Below are 21264 nucleotides of genomic sequence, written 5' to 3' on the forward strand. Positions count from 1 at the left end.
GCCTGGATCCTGCTTCAGATTCTATGTCTCCCTCTCTCTCTGCCCCTCTCCCGCTCGCATTTTGTCTCTCTCTCTCTCTATCTCCTTCAAAAATAAATAAATATAGGGGTGCCGGGTGGTTCAGTCAGTTGGGCGTCCGACTTCGGCCCAGGTCATGATCTCATGGTTCATGGGTTCAAGCCTCGCATCGGGCTCTGTGCTGACAGCTCAGAGCCTGGAGCCTGCTTTGAATTCTGTGTCTCCCTCTCTCTGCCCCTTCCCTATTCACACTGTTTCTCTGTCTCTCAAAAATAAATAAACATTGAAAAAAAATTTTGTTAAATAAATATTAAAGAAAAAAATAAAAAGCGTCCAAGTGAAATGGTACAGATACCACTCATTCTTTTAAAGTGTTGCTCAGTTTTTAAATATAAAGATGTCTTCCAATCTGTTTGGTCAGTCTCCCAATGATGAACTCTTAGGTTATTTCCAGTTTGCCCCTCTGGCTTTCTTTTTTTGAGTTGCATTTTCACTGAATGTGTTTGTGAATTCCGAGAGGATCAACACTTTTATGATATGAAGTGCTCCCACCCAACAATGTAGTCCATAGTTCTACCTAGTCAGGTTGTGTTTTATGTCCTTAATAAAATGTTATTGTTTTCTTCCTTTGAGCCACACGTTTCTCGTTCGAGTGATTCTTAAAAATTTTGCAGTTTTTGTGCCTAGAAAACCTTAAAAACTTTCTATCTCCGTTCCTGGCTGGTTATTTCTACTACCGGGGAAAGCAACTGATGAACAGAAAAAAAATCTTTCCCGTGTTTGCAGCCAGTTTCCAAATCCCCTTCCTGCTTTGCACCGTAATCCCTGGTGGTGTTGAACAATTGCGATCGTCCACACTGCGCCTCTGTGCCTTTGCTCTTTCTGGAAGGTCCTTGCCCTTGGTCACTGACTCACCCACACCACCTGTGAAGACTGACTACAGCCGTGCCTCCTCCTGGAAGCAGATGAGGCGGGGTCCTGATCTGCTCTTCCTGGTGTCCCCCGTGCACGCGTGTATTATTTGTTTTCAAGACTTGTCATCCCAGCTGTCTGTCTGGGAGTCGTCTCACTCAGCGGACTCCGAACTCTGTGCAGTCATGGGTCAGGTCTTAAACAAACTGGTGTTCTCAGAAGCAAGCACCACATCTGGAACAGAATAAATTCTCCAAGAAGAAAAAAAAGAAAAGAAAAAGAAAAAGAAAGAAAGAGTGTGGAATGAAACTGCTCTGAATGGAAACAGCTGTTAATACCAGGCCAGAGAGACCTAACATTCTAAGGGCCTCTGATCTTTTCTGCTCTATTACTATAGAGAATATACTCTATTAGTATACAGAAATCCTGACTCCTGATGGTGAGCATGACTCAAGAATTCATCCATGTAATAAATTAATGTTTAATGAACACATACTATAGGCCAAAGACTATGCCAAGAGCTGTGAATACAGCAGTTTTCAAATACACGGATCCCTCTGGAGAGTTTGCAAAACTCCACTATAGGATTACACTGTTTAAACAAAATATGCAGTTTGAAGAATACAGTTTGAACCTTACTTGTGGCATTGGACTGTGGGCCATTTTTCCTTAGTATATTTACTCCTATTTTGGGGAATCCGCTCTTGGCTACTTCTTCTGCTAGGGTTACTGCTAAGTCATGCTGTGCCTTTGAGCAAATTAGAAATTATCAGACCTTAGGGGCGCCTGGGTGACTCAGTCGGTTGAGCATCTGACTCCAGCTCAGGTCATGATCTCGCAGTTTGTGAGTTCAAGCGCCGCATCGGGCTTTGTGCTGACAGCTCAGAGCCTGGAGCCTGCTTCGGATTCTGTGTCTCCCTCTCTCTCTGTCCCTTTCCCGCTCATGCTCTGTCTTTCTCTCTCTCTCAAAAATAAATAAACATTAAAAAAAAAAAAAAGAAATTTTTCTTCTTCTGGGCAGACTAAGCAAAAAAAAAAAAAAAAAAAAAAAAAAAAAAAAAAAAAGCCCTAATTTTTAACCATTTTTTAACCATTTTTAACCATTTTAACCATTTTTTTGGCTTATCAGGTACCTGATGACTTTGCAATAAGTCAAGAACCAGGATTTTCATTAAAGGAAGAAAGGAACTATTATCTCAATTCTCCTGGCTCCCCGTCCATGCCTTAAAAGCAGACTCAATAATGCCACTTAAAGACTTTCACATCCTAATCCCCGGAGCCTGTCAATATGTGATTTCGTGTGGCAAAGGGCACATGACATATGTGATTAAGTTAAGGATTTTGAGGTGGGAAGACTGTCCTGGAGTTTTCAAGTGAGCCCAATACGATTGCAATCGTCCTTATAAAGAGGGAGGCAGGAGGGTCAGGCTTCGAGAGAAAGATCTAAAGATGTTTTGCTGCTGCCTTTAAAGATGCAGGAAGGGGCTGTGAGCCAAGGAAAGCTGGTGACTTCTAGAAGCTGGAAAAGGTAAGGAAATGGATTCTCCCCTAAAGCCTCCAGGGAGAATGTGCCCTGGGAGACTCCTTGGTTTTTGGTCCAGTGAAACCCATTTTAGACTTTTGACCTCCGGAACTGGGAGAATAAATACGTGTTGTCTTAAGTCATGAAGTTTGTGTTAATTTGTTACAGCAGCAACAGGGAACCAATACAAAGGAACCAAGGAGTTAAACTAAGGGGCTGACTCCAGTTGGCTCTCTGGGGGAGTCTGGGGAGTCAGACCTGACAGGAAACTCAACCACGGCAGTTTGAAGCTAATGAAGCGAGAGAGGGCGGGCCCTCACTTCATTTCTAAGGGCCAAGAGTCAAACTGGAAGTATCCGGTAGCAACCACAGACCAAAAACTACGACTCACAACTGAGACACAATCCAAGCATCAGGAGTCGAGCAGAGCCTGGAGTACAAAAGGTACAGAGAAGAAGCAGGAAGGAAGGGTTCAGCGTATTGGTTTGCACCGCTCTTGGGGACATCCCGAGCGTAATCGGAAACCGGCTCCTGGACTCAGAGGGCAGGGAGAGACTGAAGAAAGAGGCAGGCCACTCCAGGTTGGTAGGTGACGGGTTTTAATAATAGCAAAGGAAATGTGCATACGACACTTGTCGTGGGTGGCAGCAAAATGAATGGATCGCTGCACCCACCTCGAAATCTTCGAAGTTTATAACGAGGCCCCAACTGGGTGTTCTCAACACCACATCACCATCTCAAGGCCATGTCCTTGGAGCAGGCTCTGGAAGCAGGAAGGACAAGTGGGACCCACATTCCTAGGACAGAGGAGAGGGCGAGGAGGCTCTGAGAGCCCAGGTCTAGCTCATGGGTCAGCCGGTGGTCACACGTTTTTGATGACGTTCCCCAACACAGGGTCGCTTCATGAGTAGATATCGGAGTAGCCAGCGTCCACATTTATTAGCATGTGGGCACCAAAAGCTTAAGGAAAGTCTAGCTGACTTACCAGAACCCCCGGGAACGTCTCGTTTATTGAGGACCTACTCTCGGTCAGCATAAATATTTCATTTCATTTGTGCAATCCCCCCACGAGTTCAGTATTAGAACCTTGCTTTACTGATGTAGAAACCAATTCACAGAAGGCGGGTGACGTGTCCAAGGCCACAGAAAACACCAGGAAGTGAAGGTGGGGTTGACGTCACTTCTCCCATCCTAAGAGCTTTGCTGTTTCCTCCACACCATGGCCCCTTCCTTTCAGGAAAAATGCTTGTTGACTTTTTTTGGTTGCATGCACAGTTCTGAGCAGAAAAACATGATGTCACCTTTCGAGACACTCATTTTATCAGTGGGGACTTGAAGTTAAAAATTAAGCAGCAGAGTCAAACCCAGGCTCTCTGCTCTGAGAATGTGGGGCCAAACCTGATGCTGTCTGACTGCCACGTGGCTAATTATTTATCCTTGTGAAACTCTGTGGAATTATTTGAAAGGGAGGAAGGGACAGAAACTTCTTCAAGTAGCCTTGTAGTCTAGGGCTTAAAATACTGGTTTAATGGCGAAGGTAAGTGCTTTTATTCTTTTTGGGTCTGAGGATAATTACTAATCAATCAGAGATCCATTAAAGGGAGGGAGCACTTTGAGGGGAAGTCAGAGGAACACCATGAACGTAGCCTAAGGATTCCCATCTGGGAACGGTTTCTGGCTTCAAAATGAAGAAGAGACTTTCTAAAACGTGCAATCGATTCAATCGATACTCTAGAGCACGGCTTGAGAGGCCACCGATGTCCATGGACACTGGACAATGGTCCCTTCTCTGGGGATTCTGTATTAACTGTGGCACCTTGAGGAGCTGGGTGGGTTTCACTGGGGGATAAAATGCTGGATCAGAACTAACAAGGCTTGGATTTGGGGACTGTGACTGATGAGTCTTTTCAGATTGCCACGTATATTTGAAATGATGCCTCAAAAAAAAAAAAGGCGAATAGGAAGTTGTGAATAAGATCAAAGCAAGAGAACGTACATGCTTGTGGAGCTCACCTGGCTCCTTGCCCTCAGAGCTCGGGGAAGATGCTCAGAGAGACCATGATGAGCACCCACAGGTGCTCCGATGGGAAGCTCTTGGTGAAGACTGAAGAAGGTGCCTTCTCCCAACCTGCCAGAGAAGGTCCCTAGTCCAAAGCACGGTTGCCCTGGAAGGCAAGCCTGAGGTTGTCACTTGGAGGAAAGGGTCAAGGGGAATCTTGCACATCTCCTGGCGAGCCGAGCCGTGAGTCCCCCGAGGCACGGACCCAACTGTGCTTGATTTTGGCGTTACTCTGCTTTCTAGGATCACCCACTCTTGGTGCTTGATACGGTTTTTCTTTTTCTTTTTCTTTCTTTTTTTTTTTCGCGATTAAATCCATAAGTGAATTGACCGCATGACATAAATTACCTACTGGAATAACCAGTTTTACTTCAGCCCTACCGATTTTTCAGAAAGGTAGGGGCGGGTGACACAAAGGGGCCTCAGTCTTACTAACATGGAAGAAACTGCTTCTTGTCCTCTGATATTCTCTGATGTTCCAGCAAGATGCATTCCTTATTCTCCCATCTCGTGGATTCTAGTAGAAGAACCCACTTAAATGTTTTCTTTATTTGAGAGAGAGAGAGAGAGAGAGAGACAGTGCAAGTGGGGGAGAGAGGGGCACAGGGAGAGAGAGAGAATCAATCCCAAGCAGGCTTCAGGCTCAGCAGGGAGCCCGACGCGGGACTCAATCCCACAACCCTGGGATCATGACCTGAGCCAAAGACAGGAGTTGGATGCTCAACCGGCTGTGCCACCCAGGCGCCCCTGGAAGAACCCACTTTCCAAAGGAAATGTTTAAAACCAGTTTAATGATGAATCAGAAGCACTTCTCCAGAAATGCATAAATCGGGACTGATTCACCTGAGAGGTCCCGAGTGCCAATCTGATGCCTGTTTATTATTATTGCTGTAGTTAATGTCAATAACCGTTTACAACGTACGTTTTCCAATCAGAAGGCATGCCTCAGACCTATTTTTCTACTCACAATAGTCCTGTGAAGTAATGTTATCCCCGTACTTCCTGATTGTTTCTATTTCGTATTCAACTAAAGCTCCCCTAGTGTATGAAATTGTGAAAAAGCTGAAAGATTTTGAAAACTGTGAAAAAGCTGAAATGAAAAAGCTCAGCTTGTGAATGGCAGAGAAGAACGTAGTCCCTGGATACCCTTTGAACCACAAGTTCATGCTCTTTCAGCCACATGTAACATTTACTCTGAGCAAACTGGGGGACTGGACTAACAGAGATGATGCAAGACAGGCTGGGGATTAGGGGAAATCTAAGCAATCGAAAGACCACTATAATGAAACAGTGAGTTCCAGGCGGAGACCAATAGGAAAAAACGATTCTTTTGCTTAGGCCTAAACCATATTGTCTATGTTGTTAATTTTATATCAAATACAACTCAATATTGTATCATGAAGTTATTTTTATTTTTTTTTCCAATTATTTTTAACGTTTATTATTGAGAGACAGAGAGATACGGAGCGTGAGCAGGGGAGGGGTAGAGAGAGGGAGAGACATAGAATCGGAAGCAGGCTCCAGGCTCTGAGCCATCAGCACAGAGCCCGACGTGGGGCTCGAACTCACAGACTGCGAGATCCTGACCTGAGCCGAAGTCGGTCGCTTAACCAACTGAGCCACCCAGGCGCCCCTCATGAAATTATTTTTAAAAGATAGACTTTCGTTTCATTTCTTTTCCATTTTCCTATATCTACTTATAGTTTTGCCTCTCTGACTCACGAGGTTTTAGAAGTGTCACTGTGGAATGGAGGGTCCTCAACCATGCTTACAATGGGACCCAGACTCAAACCACTGTCTCTGAGCGCCTATTGGTCGTGACAAGGCACAGATCCTGTCGTTTCACGGGCTCCTGCGATTACGTTAGGAAAATCGTTTCCATTACTACGTCCCGAGAGCCCCTAGGCTACAGTGGTTTGGGAGGTCTGCCCGATTTCTCTGTTTGTCTCGTGCAAAGGACACAGGAAGTTCACAACTGAAGTCAGCTATTGAGACAAAATTCAAAACAGCCTGTTAAGTCGTGTAAGCTAAGGCAGGGTGGCAACAGATACGAGGGAAAGGAAGGTTTGTGGCAGGATTGCACTAACAAAAACAGCAAGAAAAGGCAGTCGTTTTTATTCTTTTAACTATTCGAAGCTCGACTGGAAAGTATTTTCACCATCAAATGTCCTTCTTGAAGAAATGACTAAAAAAAGGAAAGCCATGTAACTTCCCCTGTGGAACCCTCCCGAAAGAGCCTACCCTACTGCATTCTAGGCTGTGCGTAAAATATGAGCATATAGGGGAAGTGGCTCTAGCGGACAGAGGCAGCAGCAGGCTGGGCGTCAGGAGACCCGGTGCTGGCTCTGTGACCTACGTGGCCTGTGTCCACTTCTCGGACTTCCCGCACAGCAGTTTTCTCAGCAGCACGGTGAACAGTTGGGCAGAAGATCTCGGAGCGTCTTTCAGCTCTAGAGCTCGGGGCCTGCAGGACTTATCAGAGCGGTTGGTGGGGAATCTGTAGCTGGGGTGTAATGACTCTTGGTTGCACGTTATGTTGAAAAAGTTGCCTTCAGGCAAGTCTTGGGATCTTACATAACAGGGGAAATCAGACAGAAAATGGTCCAAACTCTGGGTAAACGAGGCGTCCATTCCATTTTGCTTCAGCTAGGATCTGAGTGAAACGCACTGACCCGGGCTCCTGATCTCAGCCAGATGTTTGCAAGGCTCGTAAGCCCTCCACGGCAGGACGAAAGCCAACATGATTCCTGGTGCTGACCTTCTCTTGTTTAGCAACTGGGCATCCATCTAGGTCCAGGTAAACAAAAAAGAAAATTTCAAAACTTAGATGGGCAGATCTTATTCTTAGAATTCAGGAGACACTTGGCGAGCAGAAGATTGTCCTGTCTGTGTTACCGAAGGCCCAATCATCGATCTTTCACACTAGCGGCTTCTCGGTATAACACGAGTGTCTACAAGTTGTAAAAAAACAAAACAAACAAACAGCAAAAGCACTTAGCAGATATGGAAAATCCTTTAGAATAATGTGACCACCATGTTCCATAACCCAGAATTAGCCACTGCTGGCACTTATGTGAACCTGCCTCTCTTTCTGTGGACGTGCAGCTATCAACACGGGCGTGAATTATGGGGGGACAAAATTCTTCATCTTCTCATTCTTTATGAGCCTCTATCCTAAAGTCATAGGTTATGAACATCCCTGAGGGTGCAGATAAGTCTTGTTCAATTTGTGTGCAGAAAGAATGCAAAGTTTTGAGTGATGAAATATAAGCATGATCCAGTATTTGTAAAGTTTAGGAATGGCTGCCATATTGACAGCGATCTTAGGATGAGGATTGTTCCTAAAGGAAATCAATGTATGTATCTACCGAGAGTTTGATTGCTATATGAGTATCAAATTTGGGGATCATGAATTCTCTTTTCCTGTCAAAATAACTGGATATATTTGGAATTGTAGTAGAAAGCCTCACTCAGTGTGACTTTACACACGGTTTGAAGAACTTTTCAGCCCAAGAAAGTGTCCAAATTGTGTGTAGCAAAGGCAACAATAAACATTTTAGAGCCTCAAAGGTAATACACGTTAAGTGTTATGCAATGTCCCCCTTCCTATTCAGAGAAGCCACAATACAGCATCGTTCTGGTTGTACAGAAGGGATGGCAACATGATCATAAGGAGAGAAAGGGCTATTCTGGAACTTTCTCCCCAGCTCCTGAGCTTTATTTAACTTTCCTGTCTTCTGACCCACCTTAAGCTGCAACACGCTTCACCTTTGGTTCTCTGTGGTTTGCAATTTTCTCATTTAATTCTTGTGGCACACTCCAGAAAGAGGCTTACTCTTATAAGAATGAATGGTTGGAGAATTTAAATGACGAGGCTCTAAGTCACATAGCTGGTGCTTACAGCTGGATTTTCTTGTAAAAACTGAGTTTTCCATTAGCGTAAAAATCAAGAAGCATGCTCAAAATGTCAATCATATAGCCATGTTGGATCAAAACTTTTACTGGTGCTGAGAGAGGGCCACGTTAACATGAGACAGTTATCTGTGTGCCGTATTTTGGATTGTTGTTCACTCCGTAGATCAAAACCAGTCGTGGTGAAAGATTCGGGGCAGAGCGAAAGTCAACCACAGAGCCTACCACTGCCTCCAGAGGAGCCAAATGGACAAGAAGCCTTCGCCCAAGAAAGGTAAATCCTCCCCATCAAGACTACTTGCTGGAAGGCTGGAAGCTTATCTCCACGGCTCTTTTTCCTCTCTTTCTCTTCCTGTTTTCTTTTTCTTTCTTTTCTTTCTTTCTTTCTTTTTCTTTCTTTTTCTTTCTTTCTTTCTTTCTTTCTTTCTTTCTTTCTTTCTTTCTTTCTTTTTTTCCTTCTTTCTTTCTTTTTTCTTTCTTTCTTTTTCCTTCCTTCCTTCCTTCCTTCCTTCCTTCCTTCCTTCCCTCTTTCTTTCTTTCTTTCTTTCTTTCTTTTCTTTCTTTCTTATCATGTCACCCATTATAAAGACTCTCTGAACAACATTGGACCAGCTCTGGCCCCTCGTCCTGTTACCCGTTGCTTTTTTTTAGGGAGCCTCACTGAGTTACCTCTTAGAAATCAAGACAAATGCCCAACAGATCCTGGGACGTAAGGAACGGAATAAGTCTTGAAAAAGTCATTTTAAACAACTTGTGCATGAATTCCTGCCATGATGTGATTGCCAAGCGGCTTTGGAATCCTCCAGTGGCATGGAAGGAAGTCCTTCGCAGGCAAACAGTCCTATCACTGAGGCTGTTTGGCCATTACAAATGATTTCTTTCCTTACATTTTTATCTGTTTGTTCACAGGCCCTCTTTTTGGTTCTCTTTAGTTCCATTTCTCCAAATCTACAGAAGAGATTGAATCCATCATTCGCTTGGGAACCCTTGCAACATTGGTCCCTTGTTGCGTTTTGTGGGGACTTTTAAAGAATGTGTTGCTCTTGTCACATATTGAATACTCGCCCATTGCCATATCACCTCCAAACTCAATAAAAGTGGCTCTTAGTTAGTTATTTCTTTCTTTTTTTAAAATGTTTATTTATTTTTGAGAGAGGGACAGAGTGTGAGCGGGGGAGGGGCAGAGAGAGAGGGAGACACAGAATCCAAAGCAGGCTCCAGGTTCTGAGCTGTCAGCACAGAGCCCAACACGGGGCTCGAACCCACAAACTATGAGGTCATGACCTGAGCTGAATTCAGGCACTTAACTGACTGAGCCACCCAGGAGCCCCGCTGTGTTAGTTCTTGAAAGCTGGGCATACGTGGAGGCAGGGTCTAGTGACATGACAAAGGTGTTTCCAAGTGAGTGTCACATTCAGGAGTCGGGGGAGCGGGGGGTGGGGGGGTGGTGGTGCTCGTTTCCACACACACTATCTCAGATATTTAAAAGTGAATCCTTGGGTGTTCCGTCAGCTTCTTTCAAAGACAGCTCCATGGTAAGTATAAAGCTCCCAGCTTTATGTAAATGAAATGAATATGCAAAATGGACAGGACCTCTGACTTGCAGCTGGGGGACCGGTTTGACCCCCCCCTCCCCGCCGCCATCTTCGCACCCCCCCCCCCACTCACTTTACTGGGGACAATGTGACATAAGCGCCCTCCCTTAGACTTTCCTATAGTTACCATCTGCTTCCCACACCTCTGGAAAAAGGTCATATGTGCTTTGCTTGACTGTAAGAGCCCAGATTCATTGTCTTGAAGTCAATTTAAAAATATGGCCAAGGAGCACTGTAGTCATGGTTATTTTGGCGAGAGAAGGCGGTGGGGCCGAGCGAGGGCCCTGTTGTTTTCCAGGTGTAGTCGTGGGAGAAACGGAAAGACGGCGGCCTCGGTCGGGATGCTCAGTGCGTCCTTCCGTATTGTCTCCTAGCTCGAGGTTTCTGTTCGTTACGCTATGGACTGGCTCTCATCATGCACTTCTCAAACTTCACCATGATAACCCAGCGTGTGAGTCTGAGCATTGCGATCATTGCCATGGTGAACAGCTCTCAGCCGCATGGTCTATCCAACGCCTCCGCAGAAGGACCTCTGGCAGAAACCCTCAGCAACCCCAGCACATCCATCAAGGAATTTAACACAGGGGTAAGTGTATCAGCATTACTTCCTGCTTATGGGTCTCTGAGTTCTCTTTGGGCCAGCTGTAACAGTTTACCAATTCCTTCTTCGTCGATGAGTTAAATAAAATCTTTATCACAGGATTGTAGAAGAATCAGGATTATACCCTATTGTTAAATTTTTTCCTTTAAACTATCGATTACTGCAGGGTTGTTTTTTTTTTTAATGTTTATTTACTCTTGAGAGGGAAAGAGGCAGAGCTCGAGTAGGGGAGGGGTAGAGAGAGAGGGAGTCACAGAAGCCGAAGCGGGCTCCAGACTCCAGCTGACAGCACAGGGCCTGATGTGGGGCTTGAACCCACGAACTGTGAGATCACGACCTGAGCCGAAGTCAGACGCTTAACCGACCGAGCCACCCAGGCGCCCCTTACTGTAGATTTCTGATGTCACCTTTGTATTTCATGATTGTATTACCTTGGACCCAGCTTATTTATAATGACCTCTCTGCCTCCAGTCTTTTTTCCATCATTCATTCTACACATTCACATTCTTGTGCTCAAGAATACAAGACAGCTTCAGGGCGCCTGGGTGGCTCAGTTGGTTAAATGTCTGACTTTTGACCTCTGCTCAGGTCATGATCTCATGGTGGTAAGACTGAGCCCTGCATCGAGCCCCACGTCGGGTGTGAAGCCTGCTTAAGATTCTCTCTCTCCTTCTGTCCCTGTCCCCTGCTCATACTCTTTCTCTCCCTCTCTCTCGACGTGCTGTGCTCCTCCAAAAACCTGGTCCCACTTCTCAGCACACTCAGATCTGCTGTCAGTGGTCCAAGGAAGGTCCTTGTTCTGAGCAGCTCAGAGTCCTGGTTAGTTTCTCAGCATTTGGTTTCACTCCAAATGCTACAAGTTTACTTTCGCTCTTCAACAAAAATGAATTTTCTTATTTCCCTTTGTACAAATCATAATCATCCTTCAAAGGGTGGTCCAAGTACTGCTTCCTTCCTGGGACCTTTGCAAATTGTTTTTGTCTCTTCTCAAATTTCTCTTTGTCTCTTCAATTTATAGCATGATGCCACAAGCCTAGTAGGCTGCCAAAAATTATTTATTGGCTTACCTCATAAGAAGAATGTGATCTCATTAACGTGCAGTGCGTGTTTCAGGAAGCCATCTCTGCCAGGGCAGACCATAATTCCTCAACTTGATTTTAAGGGCAGATTTTGAGGAGAATTCAGGGAAGTTGTGCTTTCCTAATATTTTTGAAATAGAAGTCAACATGTCACCGAACTTTTCCCGGAAGCACACAGTTGAAGGAAACTCTCTCTCAGGTGAAATCTCTCTCAATGGCTGTTTTTCATGCACCGCTTCTTACCACGTAATCATTTCTTTCTCTCTTTCCTTCTTCATTTCCTTTGTTTTTACTCTCCCTCTGAAAGGAGCAAATTAGGGGTATAACCGGTTGCACGTTTGGAAGAGGTGGAATATTTGCTAGGTAACAAATACAGATAAGTAGATTTTTATACCAGGATCCCACCAACCCAAGCAGCACTGGTTTTAAAGTCGGTTTTTGCAGGGCACCTGGGTGGCTCAGTCGGTCGAGCTTTGGACTTCAGCTCAGATCGGGATTTCCCCGTTCGTGGGTTCCAGCCCCACGTCGGGCTCTGTGCTGACAGCTCGGAGCCTGGAGCCTGCTTCGGATTCGGTGTCTCCTTCTCTCTCTGCCCCTTCCCCACTCACACTCTGTCTCTCTCTCAAAAATAAATGAAGATTAAAAAAACATTTTTTTTAATAAAAAAATAAAGTAGATTCTCATAAAAGAACTTCTTAGCGAAGCATTTTCTTTTTTTCTGCCCCCCCCCCCCCCAGGCCTCTGTATATGAATGGAGCCCAGAGACTCAGGGTATCATCTTTAGCTCCATCAGCTATGGGATAGTAGTGACTCTGATCCCAAGTGGATATTTGGCAGGGATATTTGGAGCAAAACAGATGCTTGGTGCTGGTTTGCTGATCTCCTCCCTCCTCACCCTCTTTACACCGCTGGCTGCTGACTTCGGAGTGATTTTGGTTATCGTGATTCGGATGATCCAGGGCATGGCCCAGGTATCCAGATACTTTCTCGTTCGGAGCGGGACACAGGTACCTGAACTGTACTAAGACCGAAGGTCTTAATGATGTTCATTTCAGGGCATGGCCTGGACAGGTCAGTTTACCATCTGGGCAAAGTGGGCTCCCCCACTCGAACGAAGCAAACTCACCAGCATTGCGGGGTCAGGTAAGGATATACACGTGCATTAGAGCTTTGGAATCGGCCTCACCCAAACGCGTCTTTCCTTCTCTGCCTGGGATGTCTGGGGGCGGGGGGCGGGGGGGGGGGAGGAGAAAGTGCCACCGAGAGATTGAACAATGTGAGATGGTTACATAACCTCTGTAAGAGAGCTACCTCGGTGCTGTAAAGCCACTGGGGTTTAGAAGCGGCTGTGAGCTGGGGTAGTCAGAAACGCATTGTGGGAAAACATTTGGAACTTGGGTCTGCATAAATGTAAGACCATCAAGTAAATTTATGTAATACTTACCCAATGGCGCTGAAACACCATTTCAGCAAAGACACACAAGCGGGAATTAAGACGAGCAGATTTCACAGCGGTAAGGAGAGACAGACATCAGCCTGGAAAGGAGAGTCTGAAGAGCCCAAGTGATTCTGAGCTCTTTGCTGTTCTGGGCTAATCTTCACAACCGTCTGACCATTAAGTATGTTGTAAGCTCCCATGTTACCAAAGAGGGAATTAACCCGTGCGCGAGATCGCGTGAATTGTCCACATGCGAACCGCCGGCGGGTGGCCAGAGCGGCTGCGCGTGAGCCGATGACAGGACTCCAGGACTTTGCTGCCGACGACACGCACCCTAGTGGGGGGCAGACGCGCTCACTGGTGTTCAGGGAGCCACGCTGCAGTGTCAGGAGGAGCATCAGTATTGTTGATCCATCCCAATTACTCCACGTGGCTGTCCCGGGGGGGGGGATCCGTGAGCGGGAAGAGAGGCTGTCCTCACGCAGTAATTCTGAGTCGGCCTCCTCGCTGCCGGGACAACGTCCAGGGAGAACACTCAGTCTTGTCGTAAGTGTTTCTTCTCCCTCTTCTCCTCAGGGGCAGCGTTTGGGTCCTTCATCATCCTCTGCGTGGGGGGACTAATCTCCCAGGCCTTGGGCTGGCCGTTTATCTTCTACATCTTTGGTGAGTCCCTTTCCCTTCTGTCCCGAGCACCCCGTGTCCCAGCCGTTCAGCGTGACGCCCACGTTCTCCGTCCCCCGTGCCCATAAGAGAGAACGGGCCCTTTGTGGAACAGAAGGTGACGAAGGCCGTTGAGGACCGGTGGCTCCCTTACCCCAGTCTAGGAGATGACACTCCGCGCGGGGCTGGCCTCTGAGGAATGGGGAGCACGGCCTTCCGCTCCCACCCCTGGCATCTTCTGCAGACTCTCCACCACCGTGTCCGAAATGCCGGCTCTAGTTGCCCCGTGGTTCGCACGTCAATGTCACCGAGAGTTGGTGACACACGCTTGAAACGCGTCTTCGTATTTTATTACAGTTGCTATTACTGCAAAGATGCTTTGACCTATTCTCTGCAGGGCAGATCTTGCAAAGCTCGATTTACTTGCACCCCCCTAGGGAGACCTCCAAGCCTTATCCTGTCAGATGCCGTCTTCCTGCCCTCTGTGGTGCTCACTGATAATTCCCTCTCTAGGCTATGCTGGCACACACTTATCTATTTGCCCCCCCTCCCCACGAGACTGTGAAATTGTGAGGCAAGGAATCTATTCTATAATTTTCTTTTACCACTTTGGTACTATCACAGCGCCTGGCTTCTTGCTCGATAAATAAAAGAATGGACGGATCCCGTCATTAGAGGGAATCTAAAGAACATTAGTCCCCAGAGACTGTTAACATCGAACCTTCTTCCAATGACCCATCTCAGGCACAAGACACAGGCCCGTTCTCTTGTTCTGACCAAAGGACGCCATCCGATACGGTTCTGGCTTGCAAGGCTTCCTCACTAATGATGCTAATCCCGGGTCATTTCGGTCTGCACGTGTTAATCACGTACCATCAAGGAATATTTCTTCTGGAAATCCCTAACGGATGCATTGTTTGAATACAAATAACACCGTCTTTTGCAAATATGCCAGAAACTTGGCCTCGCCCCACCGATTTTCTGGCAGGTGGTTTCATGTATGTATGATTCCTGTCTTCTTCAATCCTGACTATTCACATCTTCCAAAGTAAGACAATAATGTGTGTAATAAGAAACACTATAACTACTGGGGCCCTAAGAGTAATTAACCAGCTGCGCGGTGGTACGATCCCCCCCGGCACCCCCGTGTTCTCTCCAGACGGCTCTGACATTGACAGATGGCGCTCTGGGTTTGACAGGTGGAGACTAGAGAGCTTTTTTTTCTTTTTAGAAGAATGTTTTTTTAGAAGAATTGAAATAAGGAAAGTTTAACAGGTCCTTTGGTGGAATAAGCATGAACTGATACGCGTGTTTTGAGGGAGAGGCGTGCCATTTCGGAGGATACCCCCTTCCCCCAGCGTACAAATCTACCTGCAAATTAACTGGGTCCCGGCTTCCCAGGTAGCATTGGCTGCGTCTGCTGTCTCCTGTGGTTCACAGTGATTTATGATGACCCCACGCGTCACCCATGCATCAGCGTCCGGGAAAAGGAACACATCGTGGCCTCGCTGGCTCACCAGGTACAGAGCGCCCCTCCCGCCTGTGGCCCGTGCAGAGGTACTTCGGGCGGCGGTGGGGCTCACGGGAGAGGTCCCTTCGGGGCTGTTCCAACCCCACGTTGACGAGGTATTTCCTTTCAGTCCAGTTCTCCTAGACGATCTGTCCCCGTAAAGGCTATGGCCAGATGCCGACCGCTTTGGGCCATTTTCGCGGGGTTTTTCAGCCATTTCTGGTTATGCACCATAATCATAACATACCTCCCGACCTACATCAGCTCCGTGCTCCACGTTAACATCAGAGATGTGAGTAGACTTCCGGTCCTTCTGGGGAAATGGTAACGGCAATGAGGAGAAACGGCTCTGTGCTGCCCACGGCATCCTGCCCTTGCACGTAACCCCTCATACGACCTTCACGATGACCTTGAGAGAGGCATTGTAATATGACTGCCACTGTACGGACCCGGGGACACGTAGACGTAAGACGATGTGCCTTGGTTTACACAACCGCTGACTGGCAGATCTGTGCGACACGGCCACCGGGCTGATTCCTCCGTTTCCCTTAGAGATTAATGTTACTTTTCTCCGGACGCCAGTGTAATGCAGCGTGAGTGGCCCTCTTCCCTGAGACAGCGTTCTTCCCCTGTGGAAAAGGACACTAATTCCCTGAACACGACTCGAACGTCCGCGGGGTGGGCTCACAGCGCCCGCCTGCCTGAACCTCCCTGGTGCCCTATGCACGTCCACGCTCACGGAACACGTTTCCTTCCCTCAGAGCGGGGTTCTGTCATCCCTGCCCTTCATCGCTGCTTCAAGCTGCACGATTCTAGGAGGCCAGCTGGCAGACTTCCTTCTGTCCAGGAATCTTCTCAGACTAATCACTGTCCGAAAACTCTTTTCATCCCTAGGTAAGGACCGGGGCAAGGGCTTGGTTAACTGATCCTTTTTCCCACATGTGGTCTGCGAGGGTTCCTGACGCTGTGACTTCATTGTCCAGGGCTCCTCCTTCCGTCTCTGTGTGCCGTGGCCCTGCCCTTCGTGGCTTCCAGTTACGTGACAACCATTATTTTGCTGATACTCATTCCCGGGACCAGCAATCTGTGCGACTCGGGGTTCATCATCAACACCTTAGATGTCGCCCCCAGGTAGAAACTTACACCTGTTTGTTCCCCTCGTGCACGGTCTTCCAGAGGTGCTAGGCCTCAGTCCTCCTCTTGCAACTCCTTCCCGTTATGACACGCGCAAGATGATAGAACGATAAATGATGACAGCTAACTGTCACTATGTGGCCACGACCTAAGGCATGTTAGAGCAACAGTTGCCGATCTTGGCCAGTAATCATTCAGATGAAAAGCTTCCCAAGCCTCCCCACCCGAGACTAAACTGCGTGCCCTGGGAAAGGGCCCACACACATGTGTTCTGGAAAAGCTTTCAGAGTTGGTAATATTAGCTCCCTCAACTGTATGCACTTGCCATGAGCCAAGCCCTACTCGATAGACATATATCGACACATCTGATCTTACAACTGCATGGGGTAGGCCCTATTGTTGTCCTCACTCTAAATCATGATTTTTTTTTAAGTTTATTTAGTCGTTTTGAGAGAGAGACCAAGGGCATGATCACGGGAGGGGCTGAGAGAGAGGGAGAGAAAGAATCCCAAGCCGGCTCTGTGCCGTCAGCGCGGAGCCCGACACAGGGCTTGAACTCATGAACTATGAGATCATGACCTTAGCTGAAATCAAGAGTCACACGCTTAACTGACTGAGCCACCCAGGTGCACCTGCCCTCACTTTAAACTGGAGAAGACGGAAGGCACAAGAAGGTTAAGTGACATGCCTAGGGTCACACAAAGGCGGAGCCAGGATTTGGATTCAGGCATTTTGTCCAGAGTCTGTTGTCCTGGGCACTGCACGAACTGCCTGCCGTGCGGAGCAGCCTTGGGATGTGGATCGGGGTGAATCCTGGTCTCCGGGGAGACTGAGGTCATCCCTGGTTGTTGGCCTGGCAGAGAGATGATTTCAGGGTTGGCAAACAGACATTGCCCTGAATGTCTCTAGGTGAACAAAACACAGCATTAAGCAAAATGACTTTGCTGTAATAACCGAACTGCCTTAAAGCTGAGTTGCTGAAAAGCCTTAGACAGCTTTCTATATAGAATCATCTGTCGGGGCGCCCCAGTGGCTCAGTTGGCTGAGCGTCCAACTCTTGATCTCAGCTCAGGTCATGACCCCAGGGTCATGGGTTCGAGCCCCGTGTCGGGTTCTGCCCTGACAGTGTGGAGCCTGCTTGGGATTCTCCCTCTCTCTCTGCCCTTCTCCCCTCCTCTCTCTCTGGCTCTCCTTCCAAAATAAATGCATTAATTAACTAGATGAAATTCAACAGAAAATAAAAAGGAAACCGCCTGTGAAATGTTTACCCCACAGGTACGCAAGTTTCCTCATGGGAATCTCCAGGGGCTTCGGGCTCATCGCAGGGATCATCTCTTCCACAGCCACCGGATTCCTCATCAGCCAGGTTGGCCAGTTTATTGAAGTCTGCAAGTAGCAGGTACCGCTTGAGGCACTGGGGCATCACGGCGGGGCCCCTGCCCTCCACGACTGCACGGTCCGACCGAGACAAGCACGGGTGTCAACGCAACCACTCTACTCACAGGGGACTCGGAAAGACAGTCTTGTTAGGTCGGGTTTCCCAGGGAAAGAACAGTATAAGCTGAACCTCTACAAATGACTGGATGTTACGTGGATGAGAATGGGCAGAGGTGGAGAGAACAGAGCCCAGGTGGCCTCCCGGAGCAAAAGCATGAGGCAGTTGTTGGTTCTGACCCGAGGGAATGGCACGCGGCAAGGGATGGTAAGGGGTGAAGACAGAGGGGCAGGAGGCAAAGATTATGAAGTCTGTTCAGACTAATTCTAATTAGAAAAAATTTACAAAACGGAAACACCAAGTGTCCCAAGGCCACTGTAAAAAAAGAGAAGCGAAGTCATGGTGAAGAGGTCATGGCTGTGGTCATGGGCCGTGAGGCTGGCTCAGTGGGAAGCGAGGGCTAGGAGGCCCCCAGAGAAAAGCGGAGCCAGCCTGCGGTGGCAGGATGACAAGAGTCAGCTTACAAAAAAGTTTTCTTTCTTTCTTTCTTCATTTCTTTTCTCTCTCTCTCTCTCTCTCTTCTTTTTTTTTTTTTTTTTTTTAGAGAAAGAGAAAGAATACGGTGGGGGAGGGGGCAGAGGGAGACAGAGGGAATCTTAAGCAGCCTCCACATTTGGTGTGGAGTGGGACACAGGGCTCGATCCCACAACCCTGGGATCACGGCCTGAGCTGAAATCAAAAGTCGGACGCTGAATCGACCGAGCCACCCAGGCGTCTCTCCCTCGTTTCATTTTTAATATGTCTCCATGTGATCTAGTTTCCAGGTTAATGTTTGACCAAATAGCTAGGAGTCCGCCCTGACTATAGTGCCAGAAATGAACTACAAACTATGAGAAGGATCATCCCAGCCAAATACAACTCACGCCGTGTTGAGATGTCCACCCAAGTGGGGCTGGTGACACTGATGTCAACAGCTAAGACCAAAACTAAACAGAGAGAACGCAAGGGTGAGGTCTTAAACACGTCACTTTAAGGGCGCCTGGTTGGCTAGTCGGTTGAGCGTCGGACTTCGGCTCGGGTCACGGTCTCATGGTTCATGGGTTTGAGCCCCACATCGGCCTGTGTGCTGTCAGCACGGAGCCTGCTTCGGATCCTCCCTCTCTGTCCCTCTCCACCTTGTTCTCTCTCTCTCTTTCTCAAAAATAAATGTTTTCTTAAAAAAAAAAAGTCACTTGAAGCATAACTTTCAATGAGGAATGTGATGTTTTCATGAATGTTGAGATCCAAATTTCTAGAAAGACATTAGTGTCGGTTAACTTATTTTGATTTAAAGAAAAATCCCTCTTAATCCAGTACCCAATGTTCGTTGTGGTGTCATTCTGTCCCCCCAAAATTTCACAAAACCTTCTTGGCTATTGCACAGCATTCCCTAGATACTTTGAGATCAATGTTGCAATGCTCGAAATGGAAGATTTCGAGAACGGCTGGAGAAGGAAAGCCGAGGCTGATCATTCTGCACTCTCTGCCTCCAGGATTCTGTGTCTGGATGGAGGAATGTCTTTTTCCTATCTGCGGCTGTCAACATGTTTGGCATGTTTTTTTACATCACATTTGGACAAGCAGAAATCCAGGACTGGGCCAAAGAGAAGACCATCACCCGCCTCTGAGGATAGCGAGTTGCACACTTACGATGCTGACCATTAACTTCGCGACACGTTTTCCGTATTGTCCTTCTTCCTTCATATTCTTGGCCATAGCCTCAGCGTTTCTCCTCTGGCTTCCTGTTGGGTCTCCCTGGGGAGTTTCTAAAACACACGGTGGAGGGGTCCACCCGCAGAGACACTGAATGAACTGGTCTGTGGGGGAGCCCAGGGGCTCCTGGTTGTTAGACACGCTGCAGGGTTTCTAACATGCAGCCAGGGTTGACAATTGCTGGACACACTTGAAACGGCAATCCCTGTTGCCTTTGAAGCTTCCTCTTTGGGAAATACTGGATGAATAAAAATCTGTGTGAAAATAGGCACTGATAAGTACCTTCGTGGGGGTGATTATGGACACAGAGAAGACCGGCTAGCAGCGATGGCCATGTGTTATAGAGCATGGGACAGAAATTTCAGGCTGTAATCCACAGAATTAACTTTTTTATGGTTTGTATACATTGTACGAAACAGGGGTGTTTATTTATGTGGTTAAATTCTATTAAAATTCACATGCTAAAATTGAATAGACCATTGTCAAATTATTTAGATTAGGATTATTTGCATCAGGCAAAACAGAGATCTACTTATCCTAGCTAGATTCCAGGGGACTCGCGATCAGGAAATGACCAGGCACGGATTAAATGAATGAGGTTAAGTAGAAATCAAGACAGAATTGAAAAGCTCAAGTGGAGGCAAGACGGGCACTTCCAGAAGGTACAAGGAGCTAGCTTGGAGCATGTAATGAGAACTGAAGGGAGACCACAGAGGTGCTTTCAAATGAAATGATGATTTGTAAGGAGAAGAATACTGAAGCTATAACAAGGAAGAGAGTGTAGAACGATCTCACGTACCAAAGAAGTTTCTTTCTGGGGGTTGACAAAGATCGTTTGAACTTCTTCCTGTTTTCCCAGGACTCTCGAATAGTCATCAGTGCCTCCAACAGGAATTGATTCTGGTTCCTACCACGTAAAACACATGCTGGCTCTGGTTTTGCTGCAACCGTTCTAGAGAAGAAAATCCCACCATCTTTAAAAGCCCCATAGAAGCGCAGGGGCCCAACCTTGGGCCACCTTAACGGATGAAGAGAAGCTCCTGATGCAGAACAACAGGTATTTCTGCGCAGGTGTTTTAGCACGATGCAAAGATGAGAACACTCTGGCTCTGTCTTCTGGGCATTTACAATATAGAGAGGGAGGGGAGTTTGTAGAAAACAAAAAGAAGAGAAAAAGAAGAGAGTCGCATAATGGATGGGCAAATTAAATACAGGGGAGAAAAGAATGAGAAATGGCAGACAACCCAATAGAAAAACGGGCCGATGTCTTGAACAGCGACTTCACGAAAGAGAAATTCTAAGTGGCTAAAGATATAAAAGGTGGTTAACTTCGTTGGACAGTAGAGAAATGGAAATGGAAACCACAGTGAGACAGCACCACGCATATTAGCAGAATGGAGGACGAATTGAAACAAATATACTTATAAAACAATTACCTTTATTACATGAGATATACTCTCAGCTTTTCAATTCTATCGAATAATGCCTTGGTCTATCCTATTATATTTCATTTTTCATAGGAGCGCCTGGGTGGCTCAGTTAGTTAAGCATTCAGCTTTTGATTTCAGCCGAGGTCATGATCTCACAGCCGTGGGATCGAGCTCCTAGTGGGGCTCGGCGCGGGGCATGGACCCTCC

The 21264-nt window shown here is 47.1% G+C and overlaps 1 protein-coding gene across 2 annotated transcripts; it reads left to right on the forward strand.

The window, feature by feature from the left end:
• The first annotated feature begins 7194 nt into the window (after window positions 1-7194).
• On the forward strand, window positions 7195-20099 carry SLC17A2 (solute carrier family 17 member 2). 2 transcript variants are annotated; one of them, XM_045497171.1, is made up of 12 exons: window positions 7195-7308; window positions 8590-8697; window positions 10393-10604; window positions 12436-12669; window positions 12754-12841; window positions 13713-13799; window positions 15198-15316; window positions 15437-15598; window positions 16068-16200; window positions 16290-16437; window positions 17716-17806; window positions 19408-20099. In XM_045497171.1, exons 2-12 carry the CDS (start codon window positions 8670-8672, stop codon window positions 19540-19542), a joined length of 1437 nt encoding a protein of 478 aa, XP_045353127.1. In that variant the 5' UTR covers window positions 7195-7308; window positions 8590-8669; the 3' UTR covers window positions 19543-20099. The 2 variants fall into 2 exon arrangements, with proteins under 2 accessions (XP_045353127.1, XP_045353129.1); XM_045497173.1 differs by lacking the exon at window positions 12436-12669.
• Window positions 20100-21264: the final 1165 nt, after the last annotated feature.

This window comes from Leopardus geoffroyi, chromosome B2, assembly GCF_018350155.1.
Source record: "Leopardus geoffroyi isolate Oge1 chromosome B2, O.geoffroyi_Oge1_pat1.0, whole genome shotgun sequence".
NCBI lineage: Eukaryota > Metazoa > Chordata > Mammalia > Carnivora > Felidae > Leopardus > Leopardus geoffroyi.